The sequence below is a fragment of the Dermacentor silvarum genome, chromosome 1, assembly GCF_013339745.2.
Source record: "Dermacentor silvarum isolate Dsil-2018 chromosome 1, BIME_Dsil_1.4, whole genome shotgun sequence".
NCBI classification, from domain to species: domain Eukaryota; kingdom Metazoa; phylum Arthropoda; class Arachnida; order Ixodida; family Ixodidae; genus Dermacentor; species Dermacentor silvarum.
In genome coordinates this window covers 60,940,564-60,964,212 of record NC_051154.1, presented here as the reverse complement: position 1 = coordinate 60,964,212, position 23,649 = coordinate 60,940,564, and the positions used below count along the sequence as shown (strand labels likewise).

The following is a 23,649-nucleotide window of genomic DNA, read 5'->3' as shown; positions in this document are numbered from 1 at the left end:
GGTCCGTAAACATCGCAATAAAAAACCCGGTGAACTTGTTTGAATCTGAAGAATCATAACCCAAGTTCCAGAACAGCAGAGTTGAAGAAAAATGGTCCGCGGCGACTGGTACGCCTTCCCGATAAATATTCCTGTGGAATTCCCCTGTTCCCCACTTCTATCTTCTAATTCTTTACGCACACCATCCTTGACATGCCCAATATACCAGAAATTTTTATTGCCCTAGTTACAATGGTTCGCTCAATAAATTTTCATCGATATTTGGAGCATATACGTTTCAAGGGGACGTTTAGGGAGCGGATGTTCTCCACCCCATCTAGTAACAAGAACAGCGTCACTGTATAAGACATCTACAAACTTTCTATGGACAGTCTAAATAAGTTTTTGTGAGTGAGGCGAAGGCGCGAGTGAGACATAAGGACTGAATGATTCAATCCCCAAAAGATGAACAATTCTGTTCAAGCTCTTGAAATAAATATATTATTTGAATTGCTTGAAAACAAACTCATGAACCGGCACATAAGTGGCGAACACATCAGTTATATGGTTTGAAGTGATAGCACAGTGACGTAGGTCGCATGATTCGCGCCCATTCGCCGAGATTGTCAGTGTGCCCTAATCATGGGGCTTCGTTCGTTAGGATGGTGCATACTCAGTAAATAAGAACGAAAGTTGTTCAAGATCTCTAGAATTCCGGTGTTAGTAGAATACTTGTTGGCTACTCGCTTAGCATATTTTTGAGGCTGATATGTGCGGGATAATGTCATAAAATATATTTCCTAAAGGCGTTTGGAAGGATCGTGCCGCGGACACTCAAGTCAGTAAAGATTTACAGCTTTATTCTCCTCAACACAAGGTCATTGAGAACCATCATCACTGTCAATTCTATGTAAATTAATATAAAAAGCCGAGCGAAAAACGGAGAGCGAGTATTTACTTTTGAATAATTAGGAAGACCTTGAGTTTAGGTTAACGCGCACGTATTTACAATTAGGGACAGATGTAATTGCCAAAACGTGGCAGAGTTGCACCTTTCAATAGCGGGGGCTCAATATTTTCGCCGTCCTCTTGTACTTTTTAATGCGCTCCAGTGTTTCTGGAGGATAATTCTGTTCGCTAGCTCTAATGAGTTCCATGAAGAGAATTCTTGTTTACGACTTTCTTGCTAATGTAGCTGAGAGGCGAGAATGATTAATTAATGGCGTTTATAGTCCCAAAGTTGCATGCGCCTGAGCTATGAGAGGCGGCCTCGTGGAAAACCGGATGAATATTTACCGACTGGGAGTGCATGACATACTCCTACATATACTGTATAAGTGTACATAGGCGCTTCTGTATTCCGCCTTCATTGAAGTGTGGTGGCCGCGGCCGGGAATGGAACCCATGACCTTTTGTTTAGCAGCATAACGCCGTAGCGCTGAACCACTACCGCGGGTAAGCGACGAGAGCGCAGTTTCGAAAGCGAAGAACACCTTTTCTAACTTCTGTAACTGAAGTTGAGGGCAAGACTAGGAAGGAGGGAAGTTAGGAAGCTCCGCAGACCAGCGATCGCCGGTTGGCGTAATGTAATTCACGTAACCTTTTTAAGTGCAGCGTAAGGTTTACCTAACATCCCGAAGGTTTACAGCATCGCTGATTTTTATCTCTAACATGCTTTGTCATAATGATGCTTCTCTGCTTCGATTCTAAAACATCGGCGGAAAACCTACACAGGTTCATCGAGACTCATTATTGCATCAATCGGTCTGCGAGGTCGATTCAATGTCCCTCGTTTGACGTTAATCTGGCGTATAGGTTACACTGTACAAAGTGTTTAGCGGTTGGTTGTGGGAATCTCTACCCTTTGCAAGGTTTACCCATTGTCTCGGGTGGGCTTCCTCTATTGTGAAAACGGTTTCCAGAGTTTCTGACGCAATGCCAAGTCATGTCGAGAGCAGCACATATTATTTTACACTGTCCTTGATCACTGTACATGCTCAAAGAACTGTTTTTGTTTTGAGCGTTCCAAAGCCTGTTTCATGTCCAGCCGCGTCCGGACGGCGTCGCGCAATTACCTTTTGTGCATAAAATGGTGCTTGAACGCCCACAAATTGCCTAACATGCCGGAGCCATTCCAAATGCCAGCGACGCTGTGCACAATAGTACGTCGGTTGGAGTGTAACGAGTGTTAAAGGAGAATACGACCGACCTCCATGTAGGAGGGAATTCCATAAGGGTGCGTATTTGTATATATACATATGTATTATACATAGTTTACGGCAGTTGAAGCTTGTATAAAACGATAACTCTGTCTTTTTTTCTGACGCTACTGTACTACGAAATCTGCAAGGTTGGTGTAAATGAATAAATGAAATAAAGTACAACAATCATATAAATGAAACGTATATTATGGTCAGTCAATTTTATATTACAATACGGAATTGACAAACGCAACACGATGGCTATAGGGTAGCAATGTGAGCTTGTTGGTTGATCATGTCTAGGCGAGCCTTATCGCAAAAAACCACGTGTACCCAAGAATGTGTGGTCGAGGTGTGTTCTTGTGAACTTGTGGTTTCTTGTGCGATAGCTCGCCTTGGCATTCCGCAGGGCTGGATCAGTCTTGACAGTGAAGCAACGCATGGGACGAGAACACAAGAAAGTCATGACGTTACATGGCACTGACACGACACATCAGCGACCCGATGTGTCACCATCTCTTGCGTCCTTGTACCCAGCGGTTCTGATATCGTTCAAGCAGCGTGCTACAGCATCAACAGAAAGAGAAATAAACTCGCCCTCAGCCTCATCATCGGCCACTTTTCAGCGGGAAACACATAATCGAGATCTATTTGTCGGCAATTGAGTTCATCAACCTCAGGATGATTCAAATGTTGCCGCAACTTTATTGCAGCAATAATGGCCAGAAGGTGCGAATACTTAGTCATTTGGATGGTTGAGTGATGATCGAAAGCAACGATTAAGTGCTTTTCATTACGCGTTGGATCCAAGGCAAGTAGTGTGTGACCTTGGTGTACACTCCGGGGAAATTGTGGTCGTCGCATTTCTCTCCAAACGTGGCCACTCCGACCGCCGACCAGCGGTAACTTCGATCCGGCACGATCATCGGTGAACCCATGTAGCGCTGCAAAAACGTCACATAGAATGCTTGACGCCACTGCATAATCAAGCTACGCTTTGGGCATTAACGCCAGTGTTCTGACTGTCTCCATCGCAGGCGCCATAAAAGCCACATTTGCTGCTTGCCAGAGTGGTTTCACGCAGGTAAAGTGTGATTTCGTCTCTATTCATGAAAAAATAGCCGCACAGGAACAACCTTCGGTAAGTTTCTTATAAATCGTGTCTTCATTAACGGAGGCTCGGGGCATGAGAATTTGTCAAAGGCGGGAATTTTTTGGGTATACAAAACACTTCTCAAATTGCAACTGTTCTAGAATTTTAAACTTAGAACAATGCTCTATACTTCTGCGTGGAGGCCAAAAAATGTGGCATGCGCAGCAATGTTACGGGAAGCATGTCGACTTTTTAACACACCACGTCTTTTTTCTAGTCAGATCAGGCAGCGAAAGTTCTCAAAGTAAGGAAACCGCGGGGAAGGTAAATTTCCCAATGGCTTTTTCTCTTTTTTATTGAAAATAAAAGAAAGAGATGTAGTCACCCTATAATGGCGAAGGCTATAGCAGTAACAACAATATAACAAAATATCAAGCAAAGAAATGAAGCAATGTCCTATAGATTCAAATATCTACATCACACATTCCCATGGAACTGTGTGCGTACGCACACGACCATATAGACATTAAAGGTGAAGGCAAGCCGTACTAAACTTCTTTACGATAGCCTATAATTCGGAGGCACAGGGTGGTGGCCCCCTGAACCCAAATGTACAGGCTGCGTCTTTCAGCTGTAAGCAAAGGTTTTGACTGAAATAAAGCTTTTTTTTCTCTCTCTCTCTCTCTTGGCTCCCTAAAATGTTTCCAGTCACGTGGACACATTTATTATGCAGCAGTGTCACTGGCCATCAGAATGTTTTGCCACTTCATGCACTAAAAAGATCCACACTTCCTCGTGTGTTTGAACTTCTTGCTTCGCTTCCGACCGGCACTTCGATGCAAGAACAGCGATTGGTGGTATACGCCATAGAAGCCATATGCCTAAATTTAGTAAAGCGTTTTGAACTCTACGAGCTTGTGAGTGCCTCATAATTTCCGTTAGACCCTTCCTGACCATAATTTGTCAAAACGGCAGTTATAGTTCACCATCTGAGCACAATAATATCCAACTCGTTTATAACTACGCAATTATAACTGAAAAAAAAAACATAAGACGTATTCCAATCGCCATACGTGCTTGCTTTTGTCATTCTCGTTTTCTTTGAGCCAGCAGAGCAACCAATATAAGTTCCTGTACAGCTTTGTGCGATATAGTACCCCCGTTATTAATCAGTTTGATGACTTCCGGTGCCCTATCGGTGCAATATTTACTGCGTACTTGGAGTGAGTTGTATGGTAAGTTTTACGATGAGCATACTGCGGAAAGACTGGTAGAAATGGAAACATAAGGACGTTATCTATGGTCTCGCAAAAAGCTATGTGACGTCCTCAGATATATCACAACAACTTACCGTATCATCAATACGATCAACTATCTGTAGTGTGGCAGCAGACATCACGTCCTTGCACGACTTCACATTCCATATTTCGCATTCTATTAGTCCCTCATTGCAGTCAATTACCTTTGCACGTATTCTTCTATGCAACGTCACAATCCGTATAGATGTCAAAGTGCATAAAAAGCGCTTCGTTGCGTCTTCATTTTTTTTTTTTTTGTTGGGGGGGGGGGGGGGTGAGGTCGCGATAAAAAAAGACACCATTGCAAATTTAGCATATCAATAATATAACCAACTAGCTGCACTATGACAGCAGGGTTTACGCCTTTGCGATATCTCATAGCAAACGTTGTCCATTCGTATTTTCAGTATTGCGCCTTTGCCTCTCGGCCTCGGTGACAGAGTTCCTTCCTGAAACCTATTCATTAGACCTGTGATTTTCACCCAGTTGCAAGAATTAACGGGATGGAAACAAACACTTGAGTTGGCTAGGAGGCAGCAAAAAAAAAAAAGGCTCGTGCTTAACATCTTTCAATTGTAGAACCCTGCTTCATGTCCTTATGAGCACAGTTATGCTGATTCCGAAACGTTCATTGTTTTCCCTACACCACTTTCCGTAAATTCACCAACTACACTATTCTGTATTGGCTTAAATTTAAACAGCCTCAAATATCCGCCTACCAGCATTCAAAATTTGAATACAAATCAAATATTCTTTCTTACTCGATTCAAACGCAATTTTAAAATTTATTATTCGAACTTTTTGAACACTTGTTAGTGCCTTCAAGGAGAAAGAACTAAGCAAGGCTGTCTGGAGTGTTAATTGTTAATGCGACTCAATGAAAAATATTTAGCTATTCCTGCAATGAGTGATCCGAAGTGGTGTGCTTCAGGAAGCAAGGAGGCATTGTTGCTACGCAAAGGCACCGGTTTCGAAGCTAACGCGTTGATGAGAAGACCATGTTTGAGCGATATATTGCTATCATCTAATCAAAGATGCTTCCTTTTCGGCTTTTGCATATTTGTTAAATAAACATAGATGAACTATCGTTTTTCCTTCTTATACTGTACCTCATGCACTACGTTTGTATCGCGAAAGAATGGCATTATGTTTTTTTTTGTTTTTTTTTTTTAGATACGGATAAATACTTGGTATTCGATATCCGAACCTATTTTGTCTCGGGCATTCGTACCCGATTAGATTCGAAATTTTCACTATTTGAGCACCCCAATAGCGTTAATGTCGTGTTAAGAAGAAAAAATGTGCGTGTTTTTCTAATAAAGACTAGCCCTTTTTTATTATAACTTGAAGTCAGGAAGTTATCACTTAGAACGTGCAAAGCAAGTTATAAGCGAAAAAGCAGACATGTTAGAAGACCAATGCATGCATGCACTGTTCGTATATGCTCTTACGTCACAACCGCCTTGGATTTCCTGGATGTCGGTGCACATCTGGCCAGCGATGATGCCTCTCGGAAGCTCGCGCACCCTCACGTTCTCGAAAAACTCGCTGCAGTCTCCGTTGTTTGCGACGAGGGCCCGACGAGCGCGCAGTGCCATGGGGGATTTATTTCCTGAAAGAGGCAAAGTTTGATTTTCGTGTACATCAGATGTAACACACTGTCTAGCAAGTTTCCTGGTCACAATGAGTCAATTTTACAATTATATTACGCATTGTTTTTGTTTGTTTGTTTGTTTGTTTGTTTGTTTGTTTGTTTGTTTGTTTGTTTGTTTGTTTGTTTGTTTGTTTGTTTGTTTGTTTGTTTGTTTGTTTGTTTGTTTGTTTGTTTGTTTGTTTGTTTGTTTGTTTGTTTGTTTGTTTGTTTGTTTGTAACTGTATGATCTGAAGCCCACCGCTAAAGTTCAGCTTTGAGCAGGTTTAAAAAATGTACACTTCCTGACGTCTTCTTCTTGGCATGCAGAAAACAGTCCATACATAGTAAGAGGAAGCTTTAGCTCGGGAACTCCTATCTAAATACATGGGAAAGGAGGGGGAGATCGTTTTCTCGGAAACCAATGCACAACTTTTGATGAGGTTTGTTTCATATTTGAAAACAAATGAAAAGTCTAGAAACTGTAGGACGTGAATTTTCATTTTATGCCTTATGTTCGCTCTTTCTTTTTGAAAATTGCGAAATTAAAAGAAAGCTCAAGTAACAAGTTTACAACTCCGTAACTCAGCCATAAAGAACGCTATTACAATTCTGCAAACTGCAACTAATAATACACACAAAGCGGACAAAATTTATCTATTGCACAGCGCTCTGGAATATAGCTTTAATTTGTGAGTAGGACTTTTGCAAAACTCTTGTAAACATTGCAAGTTTCGTGTAAGCCGTAAATAAATGCAACCGATTTGCCTGCTTGAGATGCTCTAACAGAAGCAGTTTATACCGAACTGTGATATCTGCTTTTGGTGCAGAGATACGGATTTGTAAAATTCGTGCTTCTATTTTCTTGAAATCTACCTTTTCCGGAAAATCCATTCAAGGCTCTAAAGCAAGATTCTGCTTCCTAGAGTTACTAGAATTTAACTTTCTCTCTCAAATACAACAAATGTCATTCAAATCGGTTCAGTGATTATCTAATAACAGCATTTCTCCGCTTTACGTGTACTTGAATCGGGAAATCGAAGTTGGCCTCGAGCTATAGCTTCCTCTTAAAATGGGCGCTTCATGCACAAAGTGAAAAAGAGAGATTTTATGCTTGCGTACAACTAATCGGGACGCAGTCCCACATGGCCGCATATTTGCATGGTACACCGAATAAAACACAATGCCCAGTGGGCGATAAGTTCGTTTCTGCACCCTTCCAACAGGATGTTGTTGACCGTAGATGTCGTTAATGCATCTGCACTTCACATAGCCAGACCAGTGCCCAACGTATTTCATTCATCACGCCAGTTGCTGCGTATGACACATGCGTGCCCTTCTTTTCAATGTATAGAGCGTCTTGGTCCTTGCTTATGTCAAATCTAATCAAGTCCCACTGCGCCTAATTACTACTCCGATGCGTGAGAAGGTTCGTGGCAAGTTACCGTAATACTTGGGCGACCATTCGAGCACGTAAGACAGCCTGTTGTCGTAGGCGTCGGTACGGGTGGGCAGACAAATGGGCATGGTGTCGTTGGCCACGTCACGGCGCAGCGTCATCACAGCCAGGTCATAGTAGCTGCTCCCGGGCAGGTAGTCTGGGTGCACCTCGACGTCGTACACGTTGTACTCCACTCCGGATTCGGTGGACTCTGACTCGAGTTGAACTGAGTACAGCCGCGGGTTCCTGAGGGCAGCCCCACAGTCTGTTAAAAGCGCCGTTTCGGCCAGTAGAAAAGTATTCCGTATTTGGATGAGACAGCTAAATTTACGCGTAATTCTGATCCCACTTACATGACAGGCTTTCGTAGCTACTCGGGGCGTTAGGCGCACGCATCGTGTCTATAATGTTGAGTCTATTTGTTTGTTTTAGTTTAGTTTTGTTCTGTTTTTTGCTTTGTTAAATTGAATTGGAGCGTGTGCGTCCAGACACTGCACAATAGGTTGTGAGGCACGACGTGGTGGAGGACATACAGATTAATTTTGACCACCAGGGGTTATTTAACATGCACCCAAAGCACGGTACACGAGCGTGATTGCATTCCGCCCCATTGAAATGCGGCTGCCGCAGCCGGTAATCGAACCCGCGACCCTGTGCTTAACAGCACAACGCCATAGCCAATAAACCACCGCCGTGAACTTTCGGCTTTTTTAACAGCAGTGTTTAATATGCTACATTTTTATAAAATTACCAAAAGGAAGACTACTTTTGCGCCATTTGGAACTGAGGCAAGAGGTGCTATCCTGACCGAAGTTAACGCCCTAAAAAAGAAAAGAATGGAAAAAAAAAACAGGGCCCTAATTGCCAAAATCCTAATCACGGAGCAAGATAACGTGGTCATAACTGATCCAGTCAAGTGTGACAGTGACAGCATGATAGCGAAAGCCATTGCCCAATCCTCACACACGTTTTACGAATGAGACTGAATCCGGTCAGCTCCTGAATTTCCAAGAAGCCTTAGCGTGCGCTTTTAAGTTTATGAGTTCCGACTGCCTATGCGACCACCACAGTGTATCTCTCAGATCCACGCCGCACGCTTCTGATGCGACAAAACTCTGTTTTTAACAGCGGAGCTGTTTAAGCCGGCCGTTAGTCCGTTAGCCGTCCACAAAAAATGTGGGCCGATCCTGGCGGTAGTTCAAAAAGGGTCAAAGCTCAATGGTACATACCCCTGTGAACTAGCGAAGCTGAGCGTCTAAGTAGCTAAGCATGGTAGGGACTACTTAAGCTTAGTCAGTCATCGATAGCCAATCGATAGCCAATCAATAGCTAATCGATAATCGATAAGTAATCAACAAATTCTGGAAAATGCTGGGGATGACATGCAAGTGTAGCCCAAATACGTAGCCAATACCTTGTGATAGCCAATCGATAGCCAATCAATAGCTAAGCAATAATCAATTAATAATCAGTAAATTCCGGAAAATGTGGGGGATGGCTTGGTAGTGCTTAACCTAGCCCAAATACGTGGCCAATACCTTGCGATAGCCAATCGATAGCGAATCAATAGCTAATTGATAATAGATCAATAATCAATAAATTCCGGAAAATGCTGCGGACGACTTGGTAGTGCTTAGCCTAGCCCAAAAGCCAGGACTAACTAGGTGCCCATCAGCTCCGCTGTCTCTTAATGGCGCTTCCAGTGCAGGGTACGCAAACTTTTTTTTTTTCGGCCTCCCCATATCCTTTTCTGTTTCTGCCAATTTTTCCACCTTTTCGTCACTTCTTCTACAAAATCTCCACGAAGAGATGGCCAAGGGTATTTTGGGGCAATGACAGTGAAGGCAATGTACGAGTACTCGTACTTAGAAACGAAAGAATGTCGCTAGGACTCATTCTCTAATTAAGGATGCCTCATTGTGATCCATAGAGTGCCGATTTGTGTAGACAGCTTGTAACGCCCCCCGCCACAAAACCTCATATTAAAGCTACCCAGTGATTATTGCCGCTTTACAGAGCAACCATATGAAATTGTGCCGTTCGTTCAGTGCAACCAAATTACGTTTCATGGCGGGACAAAAAAGGAAAAATTTGATTGGAATAACGAAGGGTGCGAATATGAAAAATAAAACCATCATGACAATCCGCCGATGCGATTTCCTAGTTGCAACCTGTTTGCTGTGGTTATATGTCCCTGAAATAATTGGAGGATCGAGAAAGAGAGAGAGAGAGATGTTTTTTAATGGATTCTAGAGACGTTTGCCTCGCGGCATTCATAACATGCTATTCTAGACAGATAGGATTAAAAATGAAATGATGTGCACAGTTTACAACAAAGATACGCAACACTCAATACTCGACTGAAGCATCTCATTGAGACGTGTCTACTCGTTTCACTTACTGTGGTCTCGGGTCAAAGCAGTGAGCCGCTGTTAGGACATGTCGCTCGCTGATCAGAACACCGGCACAGAGATAGTCAGGTGACTTTCGCTGATTGTACTCCATGATTGAAGCCTGCAAATGTTACCTTATTGGCACGTTCATACACTACGAGCTTGGTAATTCGTATTTTCTTAAGACCGTTAACAAAACCAACCCAATTAACCTGATAGAAAGCAATTCGCTAGCGTCTCAATCGATATTTTAAAAGCATCTTTACTATCATTTTTCATCTCGTACTTATAAAAATCCTGATGATTTCAAAGCGAATAGAGCGGCTGAAGTTCGGGTATACCGCCGTTCTTCCTCAAACCTTAACCTTAATACTCTACATGAAATGTATAATTTTGACGCATTTTCGTTGTATTTTCGGTTCCTCGCAAGAAAGCTATAGAGCGTTATGATCATTTCGTGCAACAGCACATCATACTCGACGCGACTTTATTAAAACGCAGATGTTATGCTAGTTCATTGCTGGGTTGCAGAAGGTTCTTACCATCCAAGGCCATTCTGCGGTTCGTGCTTTTCCACTTGGCAATGGCTTGAACCTCTTCAGTCCACAGGCTGTTTCGAAAAGATGTTTCTATATTATCACATTCCTTTAAAGTCGCCACAGACTTGAGATAGAAATGTTGAAGTTCATAACCATCATAAATTTCTTTATTTTAAATGCTATTAACCCCAAAGCTAAATGTTTTCACAAAGAGGTACAAATTCATACACTAGTAGACAAAAAAATAATAAAGCCCAGAGTAAACAATATCAATCAATAAAACAATTATACTTTGTGTACATTTGTGTTAAGCAGTAAAAAAATGTATTAATAGAATCACAAATCGATTTAAATACAAAAAAATGTTGACGTCCACTCTGTCTAACGCTTTAAATAGTTATTGGGTATATCACCCACACCTGCGGACTTTCGCGCATTCAGATTCAATACAAGGTTAAGCATGCCGGTTTCTACGATTTACAAATTTTCAATAGGAGGCAGGGCTCCATCAACGTCGATGTCATCACCATAAAGGGTGTTTCACTTAACTTGGGCCAAAGTTTCAAAATATGCAAATGCAACGTAGCTGGGCAGAACCAAGGTAATGTTGTTTGCCGTCGCTTGTAGATACTCAGATTATTTTTGCATTCCGCCTACTTAGATAATAAGTCTTAATTAATTAACCAACTTCGGAATTATTATAATTGGATGAAAAGTGTCAATGAGAAAATTGTAGAGCAACATGAAAAACTCCCGATACAGCTTCCTGTTGCTCAGTACGTTCTACATAAAAGTGTTTTTCCCAGCATGAAAGAAGCCCCCGAATGCACGCGAAATTGCCGCGCGACTGGCCGCTCGAGGCACTTTGCGTGGATTCGCGGGCTTCTTTCACGCTCGGAAAAACACTTTTATGTAGCACGTATTTAGCAACAAAAAGACCGTGTATAGTGCTCATTCGGTTGGGCAGGCTGCTTAATTGCACGTTTCACATTTTTTTGTTTATTTGAGAGAGGCGTTGCCTGGAAGTTCTTGATCAGTTAGTTGTGGTTCTTTCGAGAAGATTTTTCGCTACCTCGAAACTTTCTTAAAAGGAGAAACTAGTACTAGCCATTTGCAACACGGCGCGCTCCTATACGCACTTCGGGACCTCACCCTGCTTTGAGCAGCCATGTTTGCTAAGTTCACCGTAGCTACCATCTCCGGCTCGTGTGCGAAGTTTCACGCGCTTTATTCTAAACGTTAAAAGATTATCATAGTAACAGCTAGTACCGTTCAAAAGCTTCGTCCGACGCACCATCAGTACTTAAGACTGGCGCGAACTGACGCACCGTCAGTTCAAGTCTAACACAAGTGCTTTTTTTTTTCATATTAAGTGCCCTTGAACTAAAATGACACTGAAATAAACATTTATTTCATGTTATGCTTGCTCTGCATCATCTTTATGAGAAAATGTGCTCAAATGCAGCGCACGCTTAGATTCATTAGTTTGTTATTGCTTTGGTATAAGCGTCAGACGACGGCGATCCTTCGATCCGCTGGCTGTTTATTTTTTGTTTATTTTTTCCCTACATTCTTCTTCATACAGTACGTAAGTACTCAAATAATCCATCAGCAGTCATAAGGTATTCCCACGATAGCGATGTCCCACCAACAACATCTATTTTATTCTACTGTACGTACGCACCTCAAAGTTGCTTTTAGATCGTAGTTCCTTCATACAACCGGCATAGAGAGCAGTATAGTTTCATTTACTCATGAATTTCGCTTTCTTCATTGATTCATGCAAACAAACTAGAAACATGTAGCAGTATATAGCCAAAATAGACTCGACACTTTCGGAGAGAGAAAGAGATAAGTGATAAAGGAAACGCTGGAAGGTTAACAAGGCTGGGAGCGGTCGGCTACCATGCGCTACGAAAAGGGGGAACGGGGGGTCGCACCATTAAATCTTATGAGCCGAAAATAGTAACTTGCGTCCTAGGCCGGTAAAGTGTGCACCAAGCGATTAAGCTCTACTTTATATTGATAAAAACCTAAGAGTTTCTACAGATTGTAAAAGGTTACATGGTTTCGTTTTTTTTTAATCATTTAAGCAAACTCACGTGCGTCGTCGCAACGACAGGTCCAAGCCAAAAGGATCAGGCTCGCTATGATAACAATTGATGCCATGTTCAACGTCAATCACTTCAAATACAGAAGTACCACCTAGAACAAGAAAGCGGTTGAGATACAAATGAATTAATTATTTTATTGGTAATGCGGGCATATAAAAGGCAGGTGCCCGTTCAAATGAATTGCTTGCGGTGAAATATACAAGAAAGAAAGGTAACACAGAACTGCGGTCTCATCTTTCCGACATCCGACTTCAATAACGTAGTTATTGAAGTCACAGGGCGGAAAATAAGGATTGGGGAGCAAACAGTATGTTATTGCTTGTTGTACATGTTCACGTGTGTGCACGTGACAGGAAAAACAAGCAGCTATAAGGAAGATGTTTCAGATATAGATTTCGCGCAAAAAGGGATAATTTCTCAGCACCTTCAACGTCGCTGGTTCTAGAAAATAAGACGATTGGCAAAACACGAGAGAGAGAGAGAGAGCAAGAACAAAGCGCCCCACCTCAGCTCCCTGGTTCGTGTCACCCTGTAATTCTTCGCAGCCTCACACTTTCTCGGTCTGGTGAGTGTGGCCAGCGCAGGGTGTTGTTTTATATCAGCCGCGGCAGTGAGAACAGCACCACTGCATACTGCGCGCCTTGCTTGATTGGAGCGTGTGCCAGCTTGCCGGACCACGTGACGAGAGCAAAGAATCGCCGTTGCATCTTCATTACCAAACGAAGAAAATGGAAACGCTAAAGCGGCGACCTGTCGAAGCAGGGGGCGAAGGCATGAATTATGCCCTGCCGGAGCCTAATGGCAAGTCGCCGTTTAGCGCGCGCAAAGGAGAAGATGCACCGTACGAGGCGCTGAGCCCGGAAAGGGTGTCAGGCCCTTTGCGTCGCAGACCGACCGCAGGAGCGCGCCAGGAACGAGCATCGAGCTCAAAGCGCCTGCCGCGAGAGGAGAGCTCGGTGAAGGGCAGCGGCCGCCGAAGCTCCCAGGGCAGCGATTCAGCCGAGTTGGTAAATGAGAAAGGTGTGCGTGCTGTCCCGGCCTTCGGAGCCTGTGCGCGGCCTTGTGCATTGGACTTGCAAACTTGTGGTGAGAGCGTACAAGCAAAGATGAAGTGGTGAAGGGGTGTGTGCGTATGTGTGTGTGTATGTGTGTGTGGGTGGGGGGTGGATGCTTGGCCGCTGTCGAGGGGGCGGGCTTAGAAGCGCGCCTATATATACGGCACTGGCACCATGGATGATCGGCGTGTGCGGAAAGCGGAGAGAGAAAAAAAAAATAGTGTACCTGAACCCTGACACCTCGAATAGTATATGTAGCCCTGATGGCAGCCACGGTCAGGGCCGCATGGCCTCGCGTGATTTCAATAAGCCGTGGCTGCCGGAAGGGTCGTACATAGCTTGTATCTTGAAAGTAAAGAAAGCACGCAGCTAGTTTTGCTTTACTGCTTCCGACGTGCCAGTTCCGGGATGAGAATTACACTTGCGCGAATGACTTATTAATAGACATCGACTGCAACGCGGTAAGAAAAAAAAAGTACAGAAGCGAAGAAATAAGGTAACCGGCAATATGAAATTTGGGTGGTCATTTATATACATGCTTTACAAGATATGTGTTCCTTTACAATTTTTGTCCCTCTGTCAACATGCGAAGATATCGGCGAAATAAATTCAGGACAAATCACGCAGTATCAGCGCGGCAAGCGCTTGTCCGGCAGTGCAATTTGTGCTGTTATATATTTCTGCTTAATAGTCTTGTTTCTTCTCAAGTATTCATAACTCCTCCAACCGGTTCACGCGAAACATACTAAAGTACGTGGCACAGTGGATGCCATCACCACTCACGTACGACAAAGAACTCAAAGGGTGAATCTGCACGTGGTAGAGCGACTTTCAGTGAAAATGTTGGCTTACTTCCAGCATGGCTCACGGACAGCGTCAAACAATCTGCCTTCATCAGATGAATGATCCAATTTGCTCCCGCATGAGTAAAATTACTCTTAAAACAAAAGCACACCTCTCGATCTCGTTATCCTTTTTAAGAGTCAGACATCTGTCGGGCTCAGACCCCGCCATGTGCGCGCTGCTCTTGAGAACCAGCTTACTTTCTTTTCGTTGTCGATGGATACAACTCCGTGATTTACAGTACAAGCTTCCAAACGATGAAACGATGCTGTAATGCACGGAGCAAAATGGTTTATAACCTAGAGTGGCATTCATGTTTTTTTTTCTCTCTCTCTCCTCATCAAACAGCAAATTTCTGAGCTCACGATACGCTGACTGTTACTGACATCAAATCAGGCCAAAAGGTTTCTGTACCGCTGCTGCACTTGATGTCCACGCATGCTTCATTGTACACTGTGGACGCTCTGGCAACGGCAATGATATGCGATTCTAATTGGTAAGACGCCGTTATAATTACACATCAGTCGAGCTACGTACATTTGTATAAGCAAAGTTACGAATTAGTTGGATGGATCCGTTTCGTTCAAATTAATCTCATGCGCAAAAGCTAACGAAACCCAGAAGCCGTGAGAAAAGTGAGTTGCGGTCATGTCATACATTAAATTCTGGGGTTTTACGTGCCAAAACCACGGTCTGATTATGAGTCACGCCGTAGTGGCGGGACTAAGGATTAATTTGGACCACATGGGGTTCTTTAACGTGCACCCAATGCACGGTACAAAGGGGTTCTTGCATTTCGCCCCCATCGAAATGCAGCCGCCGCGGCCGGGATTTGATCCCGCTACCTCGTGCTTTGCAGCGCAATGCCAAAGCATCTCAGCAATCACGGCGGGCGGCGTGTCATACATTCTAAATGTGAAATGTTCGTGGTGCACTTGCCTCAGTGGCATGTCCCTATTCCTGCTGGAGGCAAATGCCGCGAGAAGTTAAAATATCATTCCTGGAACTCTTGTTCTGCAAGCTCTCGCGTCCTCCTGTACTACCAGCGATGAAAAATGTAGCGAATGGAGAGCGAAGGCGACGCTTGGTCGAAGTTTGGACGACGAAGCTAAGCTAGCAAGCGTGATAAAGCGTAGTCTTCTGTGGCAGTCGTCTTGGCAAGCTGGTTAATAGCCATCGAGTTGCGACATCAAATAACGCAGGGAAGGGAATGTACCTGTGTCTTCCTCTTGCTTTGTTTGGTACCGCGCGTTTAGAGTTCACAGAGTTCTGCATGTCCTACGCTGCTTTGGCACTTCGCTCAAGAGCCTCATAGTGAATGCAAATTCATACATTTCCGTTTTCTATTTTTTTACTTGCTATTCGACGCTGACAGCTATATATATATATATATATATATATATATATATATATATATATATATATATATATATATATATCCCATCTTCCGACGGGTGCGTGCATGAGTGCGGCACTCCTAGTTCCTTTATGTATATATATAATATATATATAATATATATATATATATATATATATATATCACGTCTTAAACCAGGTAAAATATGTGCTTGTTAGGATCGCTTTATTTGCTATATTATTCTAAGTAAAGCAGAATCCAGGGCCAGATTCACAAAGGTGCTTTCTTTTATAAATTTTGCCGCGGCCTTCTCTATCATTTTGGTCGCTATCACGATTGACGGGCGCCAATTCGTCGGAAATACTTATGCGCGTGCGAAAAGCTTTAGTTAATTCGGCTTGCAGGATTATGTGATGTTATTTTACTGAATGAGAGCCCTGGCGTAGCACGCACTGTGGTTTGAAAAGTGTGAAAAAGTGAGAAGGGAGTCATAAAGCGACTAACTCGTGGCTCCTTCTTTTTTCTTATGCTCCGCGATTGAGCAGAGTCAACGCTGCTTTTTTATTGCGCACGATGTGAATGAGCTGCTAAATCAGTATGGCAGCTCATGACCACAGACATTAGCTGCAGCGTTCAGCGTTACTTAAGATGTCGCGATCTCCCACATACAAGTGAAAAAGAAGAAAGTGTCGATTATGAGATACATGCGACCGAGAATATTGCGTACTTTTCCTTCAAACAAGAGCGAGACTGTGCATAAAAAGCCTAATAAGAAGCTGTTGGTTCATGTAATGTACAAAATTTTTTAAATAATTAGTTCCAAACAGGCGTTAAATTCCAAAAAGAACACCAGTCACAAATGTGAACATGTCCTAGCTTTATTATTGTTATTATTCAAAAATTTGTAATTTGCCATTTCATTGCAAAGAGTTCACTCTAGTCCTTGACTAACAGAAATTGAAGAGTGGTGGGCTGTTATCGCGCTCGGAACCGACTGCGCTTAACCCATCATTACCGACGTTCCGCGCTGGAAAAAGGTGAGTAAAGCCACGAGGAAGCTGGCAAAGAAGCGGCGTCTAACGCCAGTGAAAAACTGTCAGTCCCAAACATAGTACTCTGGCCTTCGTCCCTCAGATTCACAGCACGCATAGACTAAAACACCTGTGCTATCTTCAGACAAGACAAAAAGAAATTAATGCGCTTTCTTGCGTGCATGGCAGCGACTGCGATGTAATTACTGCCACGATTTTAATCCATGACTGCCTACCGACAGCTGCATTTCGCCGCTTGAACGCCCGTTGCTAGTAGAATGCGGATGTTGCCAGTGGAGACTTCCGCACGCTCATTGCCACGCGCTCGGTTTGTGTTGCCGATCCAAGGAAACCCAGAGTTTCTCATCACGCTTCTCGATCGTGATCAAAACAGCGAGTAATGACGTGGTGTACGCGACACAGCCGTAGTTCAAGGGCTTGTCTGCACGTGCATAGCGAACGTGCTTATGAAAATGACCCTTCTGTTTCTTTTGTAAGCGTCAGTTGATGAGACTTCGTGTCGGTTTGAACAGAGGCCTTCTTTTTCGACGTTTTTTTTTTTTTCTTCCTTTCTTATTTGCACTGTTGAATCCGTTCACGTTCCTTCAAAATTCCATTGAAACACGCGAATAAGCGTTGAGGGTCAGTCATTTCTGCCTTCGAACCTTTTCTTTTGATTACTGAAACGATTCGTGATGACTAAAGGCTGGTGCATGTCCTTGCATGTTCTAGAGCTGGTAATATCGCTTATTACAACAACAGTGATAAACAATAGACAAACTTAATGATAGTTGGTTTCACGCTGAGGCTTCCTTTGTTGACCTCCTGTTGGTCACCCCCTCTTGGTCTTGTTGAATATCACAACAAAATCGAATTTTTGAGGGAGATCACTGAAATCCCGTTTTTGACGTTGGTGTCGCTTTAGTAGTGGTAGTAGTTGTAGTTAGTAGTTTTAGTAGTAGTAGTAGTAGTAGTAGTCGAAGTAGTAGTAGTAGTAGTAGTAGTAGTAGTAGTAGTAGTAGTAGTAGTAGTAGTAGTAGTAGTAGTAGTTCTAGTAGTAGTTCTAGTAGCTAGTAGCTCTTGTCGTCGTCGTTGTTCTTGTTGTTGTTGCTGTTATTCTTTTTCTTCTTCGATAATAGTTCGATAACAGCTTCTCATTCTTATTTTCATAGCTACTGGTAACAATAAAAGCACTAACTTATTTGAATTCGAAATATTACTACCAGTATCTAAAAGTTTTTCGCTTAATAAAACGTAGCCACGAAGTCAAGTGGCTTTTCTCTCTTTTTTTTCTTTTTTTATGACAGATTTAATCCAGGACAAGTGCCAGGTAGTAAATCACGTACAAAAGTGACCCGGAATACTGGAAAAAGCGGGTAGGGCAGTGTTGAGGCAGTCTATATATATATGTGTCGTCTAGAGATTCATTGTGAAAAGCAGCGTAATTTGAACACGGACGGACAGAAGAAATACAGCCTTGTTATGTATAGAGAAGCCCGGAGAATGGTTCGATTGCAAAGGTTAATGAGAATATGGGCCTTTCAACAGCTTGTTCTGCCAATGCAACAGGATATCTCCGCACGCACTCGTTGCACGCCCAGTTACCATGAACAAAGCACAGTGATTGGCAGGGGATAGAATGAACTTTGTTTGTACCACGGATAAGACCTGAGCACACACATTATTGAGACCATTCAGTGTCGCTTGCGGTATGCATTGTCCGGAACGCGCGAGCGCATACTCACGTTCATTGCAAACGAAGAAAATTAATAGCAGCAGCGAAGAAGTAGCGATAATTAAATGTAGCCAGCAATCAGTAATTCAATACAGCCGCCGGAAACTACTCTGCGGCGCTTCGGTAATTAGTTAGATCATGTCGAAACCTTGTGCTCAATGATCGCGCTGACAATTAGCTCATCAATCCTGCCGCAAATTACCGAGACGGAGAACGCAGTCAACCTGCGCGTGAGATGCACCATGACGGAGGTAGCGCTGCTAAAATTCAGATAAGCAAATAGGCTACGCGGCAGCTAAAGCCGAAGACTGCGCTATACTTCGATATTATTACAGCTCCGCGAAACCAAAAGTCTCCATACATGCAGACTACAGACCATCGAATGATAGCGCGCTTTTTACAGACGGTTGAGTCTGATCACGGGAGAAACCCCCCATCACACCCATGACATATAAACAGGACATAAACGGAGGCTGAATGGGCCCATGTCATTCTCTAAAGGAGCTAACTTGCTTCACGAACACGAAAAATAATAATAATAATAAAGAGAAACAACTCAAACAATATCTCAGGATGTCGACAGTTCGAGCAAGGAATGGCCGGGAGGAGGAAAGGTACTGAACGTTGTCATGGCACGTCTCGTTTCTCCAAACCACTTCCTTTTCTACGGCGCTCTCTGCCACACTTTTGGTCTCAAATATATTCAAGTTAAATATTACATAAAAGTCCGTGTCGCCAAGAATCGATTTACACGCTCACACGCACAAGCACTAAGAAAAAAACGAAAAAAATGGCGCAAGCCACCGCCTTAACTATGTTCATTCATTGCACATTTCCCTATCCTTGTCTACCATATTGTCTGCATTGGAAACAATGCCATCTATCGCACACACAACAGATCACATTCACACAAATTACGCAATTGTTTCCAAGTATCCATCATCTTGAAACACTTACCGACGATAATACACTTGTATACTACTCAGCACAGATTTGTGTACAGAATAGAAAGTTGTCGTAAACTGTGAAAATTATTTTGATAAATAATGCATGTCAAACTAAATATGAGTTCGATGAGCTGCCTGCTGAAATCTTTGTTCAGATGAAGGGCGCAACATTTACGCAGCACGGATGAATATTCAGGAAGAACAATGTAATTTTCAGATAGAGCATAGTTTTAGCATATCCTGAATATAGTTTAAGTATTGTTATAAGTTCTCGCCCGCCACCTTCGTATTCGTACTGAATAGCGTGTTTCATCGCTTTGAATTGCTGTGGTTTACCTCTCAAAATTGCAGTTTGCTATGAGCGAAGATGGGATGGAGAGCACAGGATTAATGTTGTGTTCACCTGACATGCTTTAACCTATTCCCAAATTTAACTGCATGAGCGCTTCCACAATCCACCTTCACTGGAATGTGACCGCCGGAAGCCAAGAATGGCAGCCGTTAACTCGTGCTCAGGCACTTTAGCCACTGAGCCACCATGGTGTGCCTACGTCGCTTTCATTGGGGAGCTCAAGCAATCAGGCTGTATAGAGTTCACGCCATGGCCACTGTGATGGTCCATTCACGCCGATTGGTGCGAACATGGAATCGTGGGGCGGGTCCGTCAGACGTGCGCCTTCGCTAATGCAGAAACACATGGTGGGCGAACAAGGTCAAGCTCAAACCAGGCCGCACAGTAGTCCGTGATGTGTACAGCTGTTGCACAACGTGAAGGAACCAAGCGACCAAGGTATAAGTAACGTTCAAGAACATGCTGCCTGCCAAGAAGTATCCGGTAGTATTTTAAAATAAATTTCTGCAGAAACGATCGAAGACAATGGCCGCAGTGAGCGAAGCTTATACTGTTCTGTACTATACTATATACGGTGCATGTCTGTAGGTTCTTGTCTTGTTGAAGCATCGTCGTTTTGCGCGGCTGTTGCACGGTTGCACAACCTCACAGGCGTTACAGCGCAGGCGTTACAACGATACGCGCGGCTCTGCTTGAACTTCGTCGCAAAAATGTGTTCGTACATAGTAGTGTTGCACAACACGCAACGTCGGGAGCTTCCTTTCTGCTACCAGCCTAGGCCTGGGAAGGTTGTGCACTGGGTAACCTGGGCCGATCCAATAGGCGGTGTAATGACACACAACATCTAAAATCACTGACAAGGGAGAAAGATGGAGAAAACTGGCGTCCTCTTCCTTTTATAATGACAATTGCTATACGACGCGACGCCTCCTCAAGTGTCGCAAATAAGCTTGCACGATGAAAGGAGTACGTAGTAAGGGTGTTTTTTAGTGTCATGCCGAACCTCCTTCTGTGGCCTAATCGGTACATTGGACTGCTCCGCTGGAGTCCCGCAGTTCAAATATATAGAATCGGACACGATGCTTTTATGATGCAAGAAAACCAGACACGCCAATACGCTCTCCTGCCTTGGCCAGCCAGCCCGGCGAGAATACTCTTGGAGGTGCGCAAAGATAGCCTCGCTTTAATAACGAGAATTCGTTCGCACTTCTTGCCTGATGCGCTCATATATCGTGCAACAGTTCCACTACTCGGTGCTTCTTTCATTTTCAGCATGCGACGCGCGCATGATGCACGCTTTGTCGCCGAGGCATTATGCACTTTCATCCCATGCATGCGCACCCGTGAGAGAGAGAACAACTAATTTGCTTTCAAGGCAATGATTACACGTAACGCTGCGATTCGAACATGATCGGAATCAGGACGTGTGCATGAACCTGGCAAAACCGGGTCGAGTATGCGTCCACTTGTCGGGCTGAGATTTGCCTGTAGCGTCCTTGTAAACGCCAGCCGATCGTTCGCGCTGAGAGATCGTCGAACAGGGCTGGCCCAGCTTGACGGCACGGGGCAGGTTGATTAATCCGTGATACCAGGAATCGGACTACCATCCCATTCTTGGACTCTCCCCCATAGTAAGTAGTGAGTTAGGTCTAACCGTTCAACATCCTTGGTGTCCCCTGAAAATGTGTCGAAGCTGGTGGCATTCCAACCGGCGCTTGTTAACAGCTTCACGCTGGTACATTCGAAGAACACCGTACCGGGACGTATAAAGCAATATGGCGCAGGGGCGACGCTCAGCTGTCGCTCATGGCTTTGGGGCTACCGAACACGAACGAGCCACCTCTACTCGGAAATTCACGTTGGACTCCAGAAGCGGACACTTACGGAACCCTTTGTCGAGCTACAAGGATCCCGTGCCGTCTTCTGAGTGGTTGCCGGGTGGTAGGGCTAGGGGGAACCCCTTCATTGCGTATGCCATACACTCAGTGGGTGGGTGTAGCTTCCTCATCATCGTCATTGATCATCATCATGCGTCATAGTGTACACCGCGGATCTCGTGAGCCCGCCTCGCGAGCAAGAACGCACTCTTGCTCTCAGCAACGCTGGACACTGCAGCCGCCACTCCACTCGCTGTTCGCCTTGCCAAGGACGACGTCACACCTTGTCAGCCGCCGTATCGCCAACTTCGGCAACCAGCTGCCGTGGCAACCCACCTGTGCCTAGTAAGCGCCGATGCAATTTGTAGCCTAAGTGGTAGTTAACCACTCCGGCACGTCACTACTCGAGTGAAGCAAAGCCGGCCAATCTGGTGCCCTCCCGTTCAGCGGTTCTTCACAGTTCCACGCTGGACATCAAGAGAGCACCGTCACGGGACGCATCAAGCAATGTGGCAAAAGGACGAAGCTCAGCTGTTGCTCGTTGTTGTGGGGCTACCACACGCCAACGCGGCCTCTACTATTCGGAGCTGCACTTCGGACGCCAGTAGCGGCCGCTCGCGGGGCTCTTTGTGGAGCTAGCTAGGGGCCACGTCGTATAATCCGGGTGGTGACCGTGCGGGGGGCTACCACACGCGAACAGGCGGCCTCTACTCGGATCTGCACTTTGAACGCCAGCAGCAGCCGCTCGCGAGGCCCTTTGTGGACCTGGCGTGGCGCCACGTCGTAATCCAGGTGGTTACCGTGCGGAGGGGCTACGTACCACTCGCGAACAGGCCGCCTCTACTCGGAGCTGCACTTTGGACGCCTGGAGCGGCCGCTCACAGAGCCCTTTGTGGATCTGGCTCGGGGACGCATCGTGATGATGGTGGTGACCGCGCGGAGGGGTCACCACACGCAAACGAGCCGCCTGTACTGGGAGCTGCACCTTGAACGCCAGGAGCAGCCACTCGCGGGGCCCTTTGTGGAGCTGGCTCGGGGCCGCGTTGTGATCCCGGTGGTGACCGTGCGGATGGGCCACCACACGCGAACGAGCCGCCTCTACTGGGAGCTGCACCTTGGATTCCAGGGGCCACCACACACGAACGGGGCCGTCTGTACTGGGAGCTGCACCTTGGACGCCATGAGCAGCCGCTCGCGGGGCCCTTTGTGAACCTGGCTCGGGGCTGCGTCGTAATCCCGGTAGTGGCCGTGCGGAGCGGCTACCACACGCGGACAGGCCTCCTCTACTCGGAGCGGCACATTGGACGCCTGAAGCGGCCGCTCGCAGAGCGCTTTGTGGAGCTGGCGCAGGGCTTCGTCGTAATCCGGGTGGTGGCCGTGTGGAGCGGCTACCACATGTGGAAGGTCCTCTTCTACTCAGAGCTGCACTTCGAACGCCAGGAGCGGCCGCTCGCGGAGCCCTTTGTGAACCTGGCGCGGCACCAGGTCGTAATCCGGGTGGTGACCGTGCGGAGGGGCTACCGCACGCGAACAGGCATCCTCTACTCGGAGCTGCACTTTGGACACCAGGAGCGGACGCTCGCGGGGCCCTTTGTGGAGCTGGCTCGGGGCCGCGTCGTGATCCCGGTGGTGACCGTACGGAGGGGCCACCACACGCGAACGCCTCTACTGGGAGCTGCACCTTGGACACCAGGAGCAGCCACGCGCGGGGCCAGTAAAGTTTCGTTGGTTCGTTCTTCTTCTGCGTTCTTTGGTTCCTGGTGA

General features: G+C 45.1%; 1 protein-coding gene across 1 annotated transcript; it reads right to left on the bottom strand.

Annotated features, from left to right (window-relative positions):
* Positions 1-2,419: 2,419 nt before the first annotated feature.
* On the bottom strand, positions 2,420-12,781 carry LOC119449801 (clotting factor B-like). The gene is made up of 6 exons (XM_037713075.2): positions 12,677-12,781; positions 10,578-10,645; positions 10,044-10,156; positions 7,647-7,888; positions 6,023-6,183; positions 2,420-3,124 (listed from the first exon to the last, which is right to left on the bottom strand). Exons 1-6 carry the CDS (start codon positions 12,741-12,743, stop codon positions 2,960-2,962), a joined length of 816 nt encoding a protein of 271 aa, XP_037569003.1. The 5' UTR covers positions 12,744-12,781; the 3' UTR covers positions 2,420-2,959.
* Between the last annotated feature and the right edge of the window lie 10,868 nt (positions 12,782-23,649).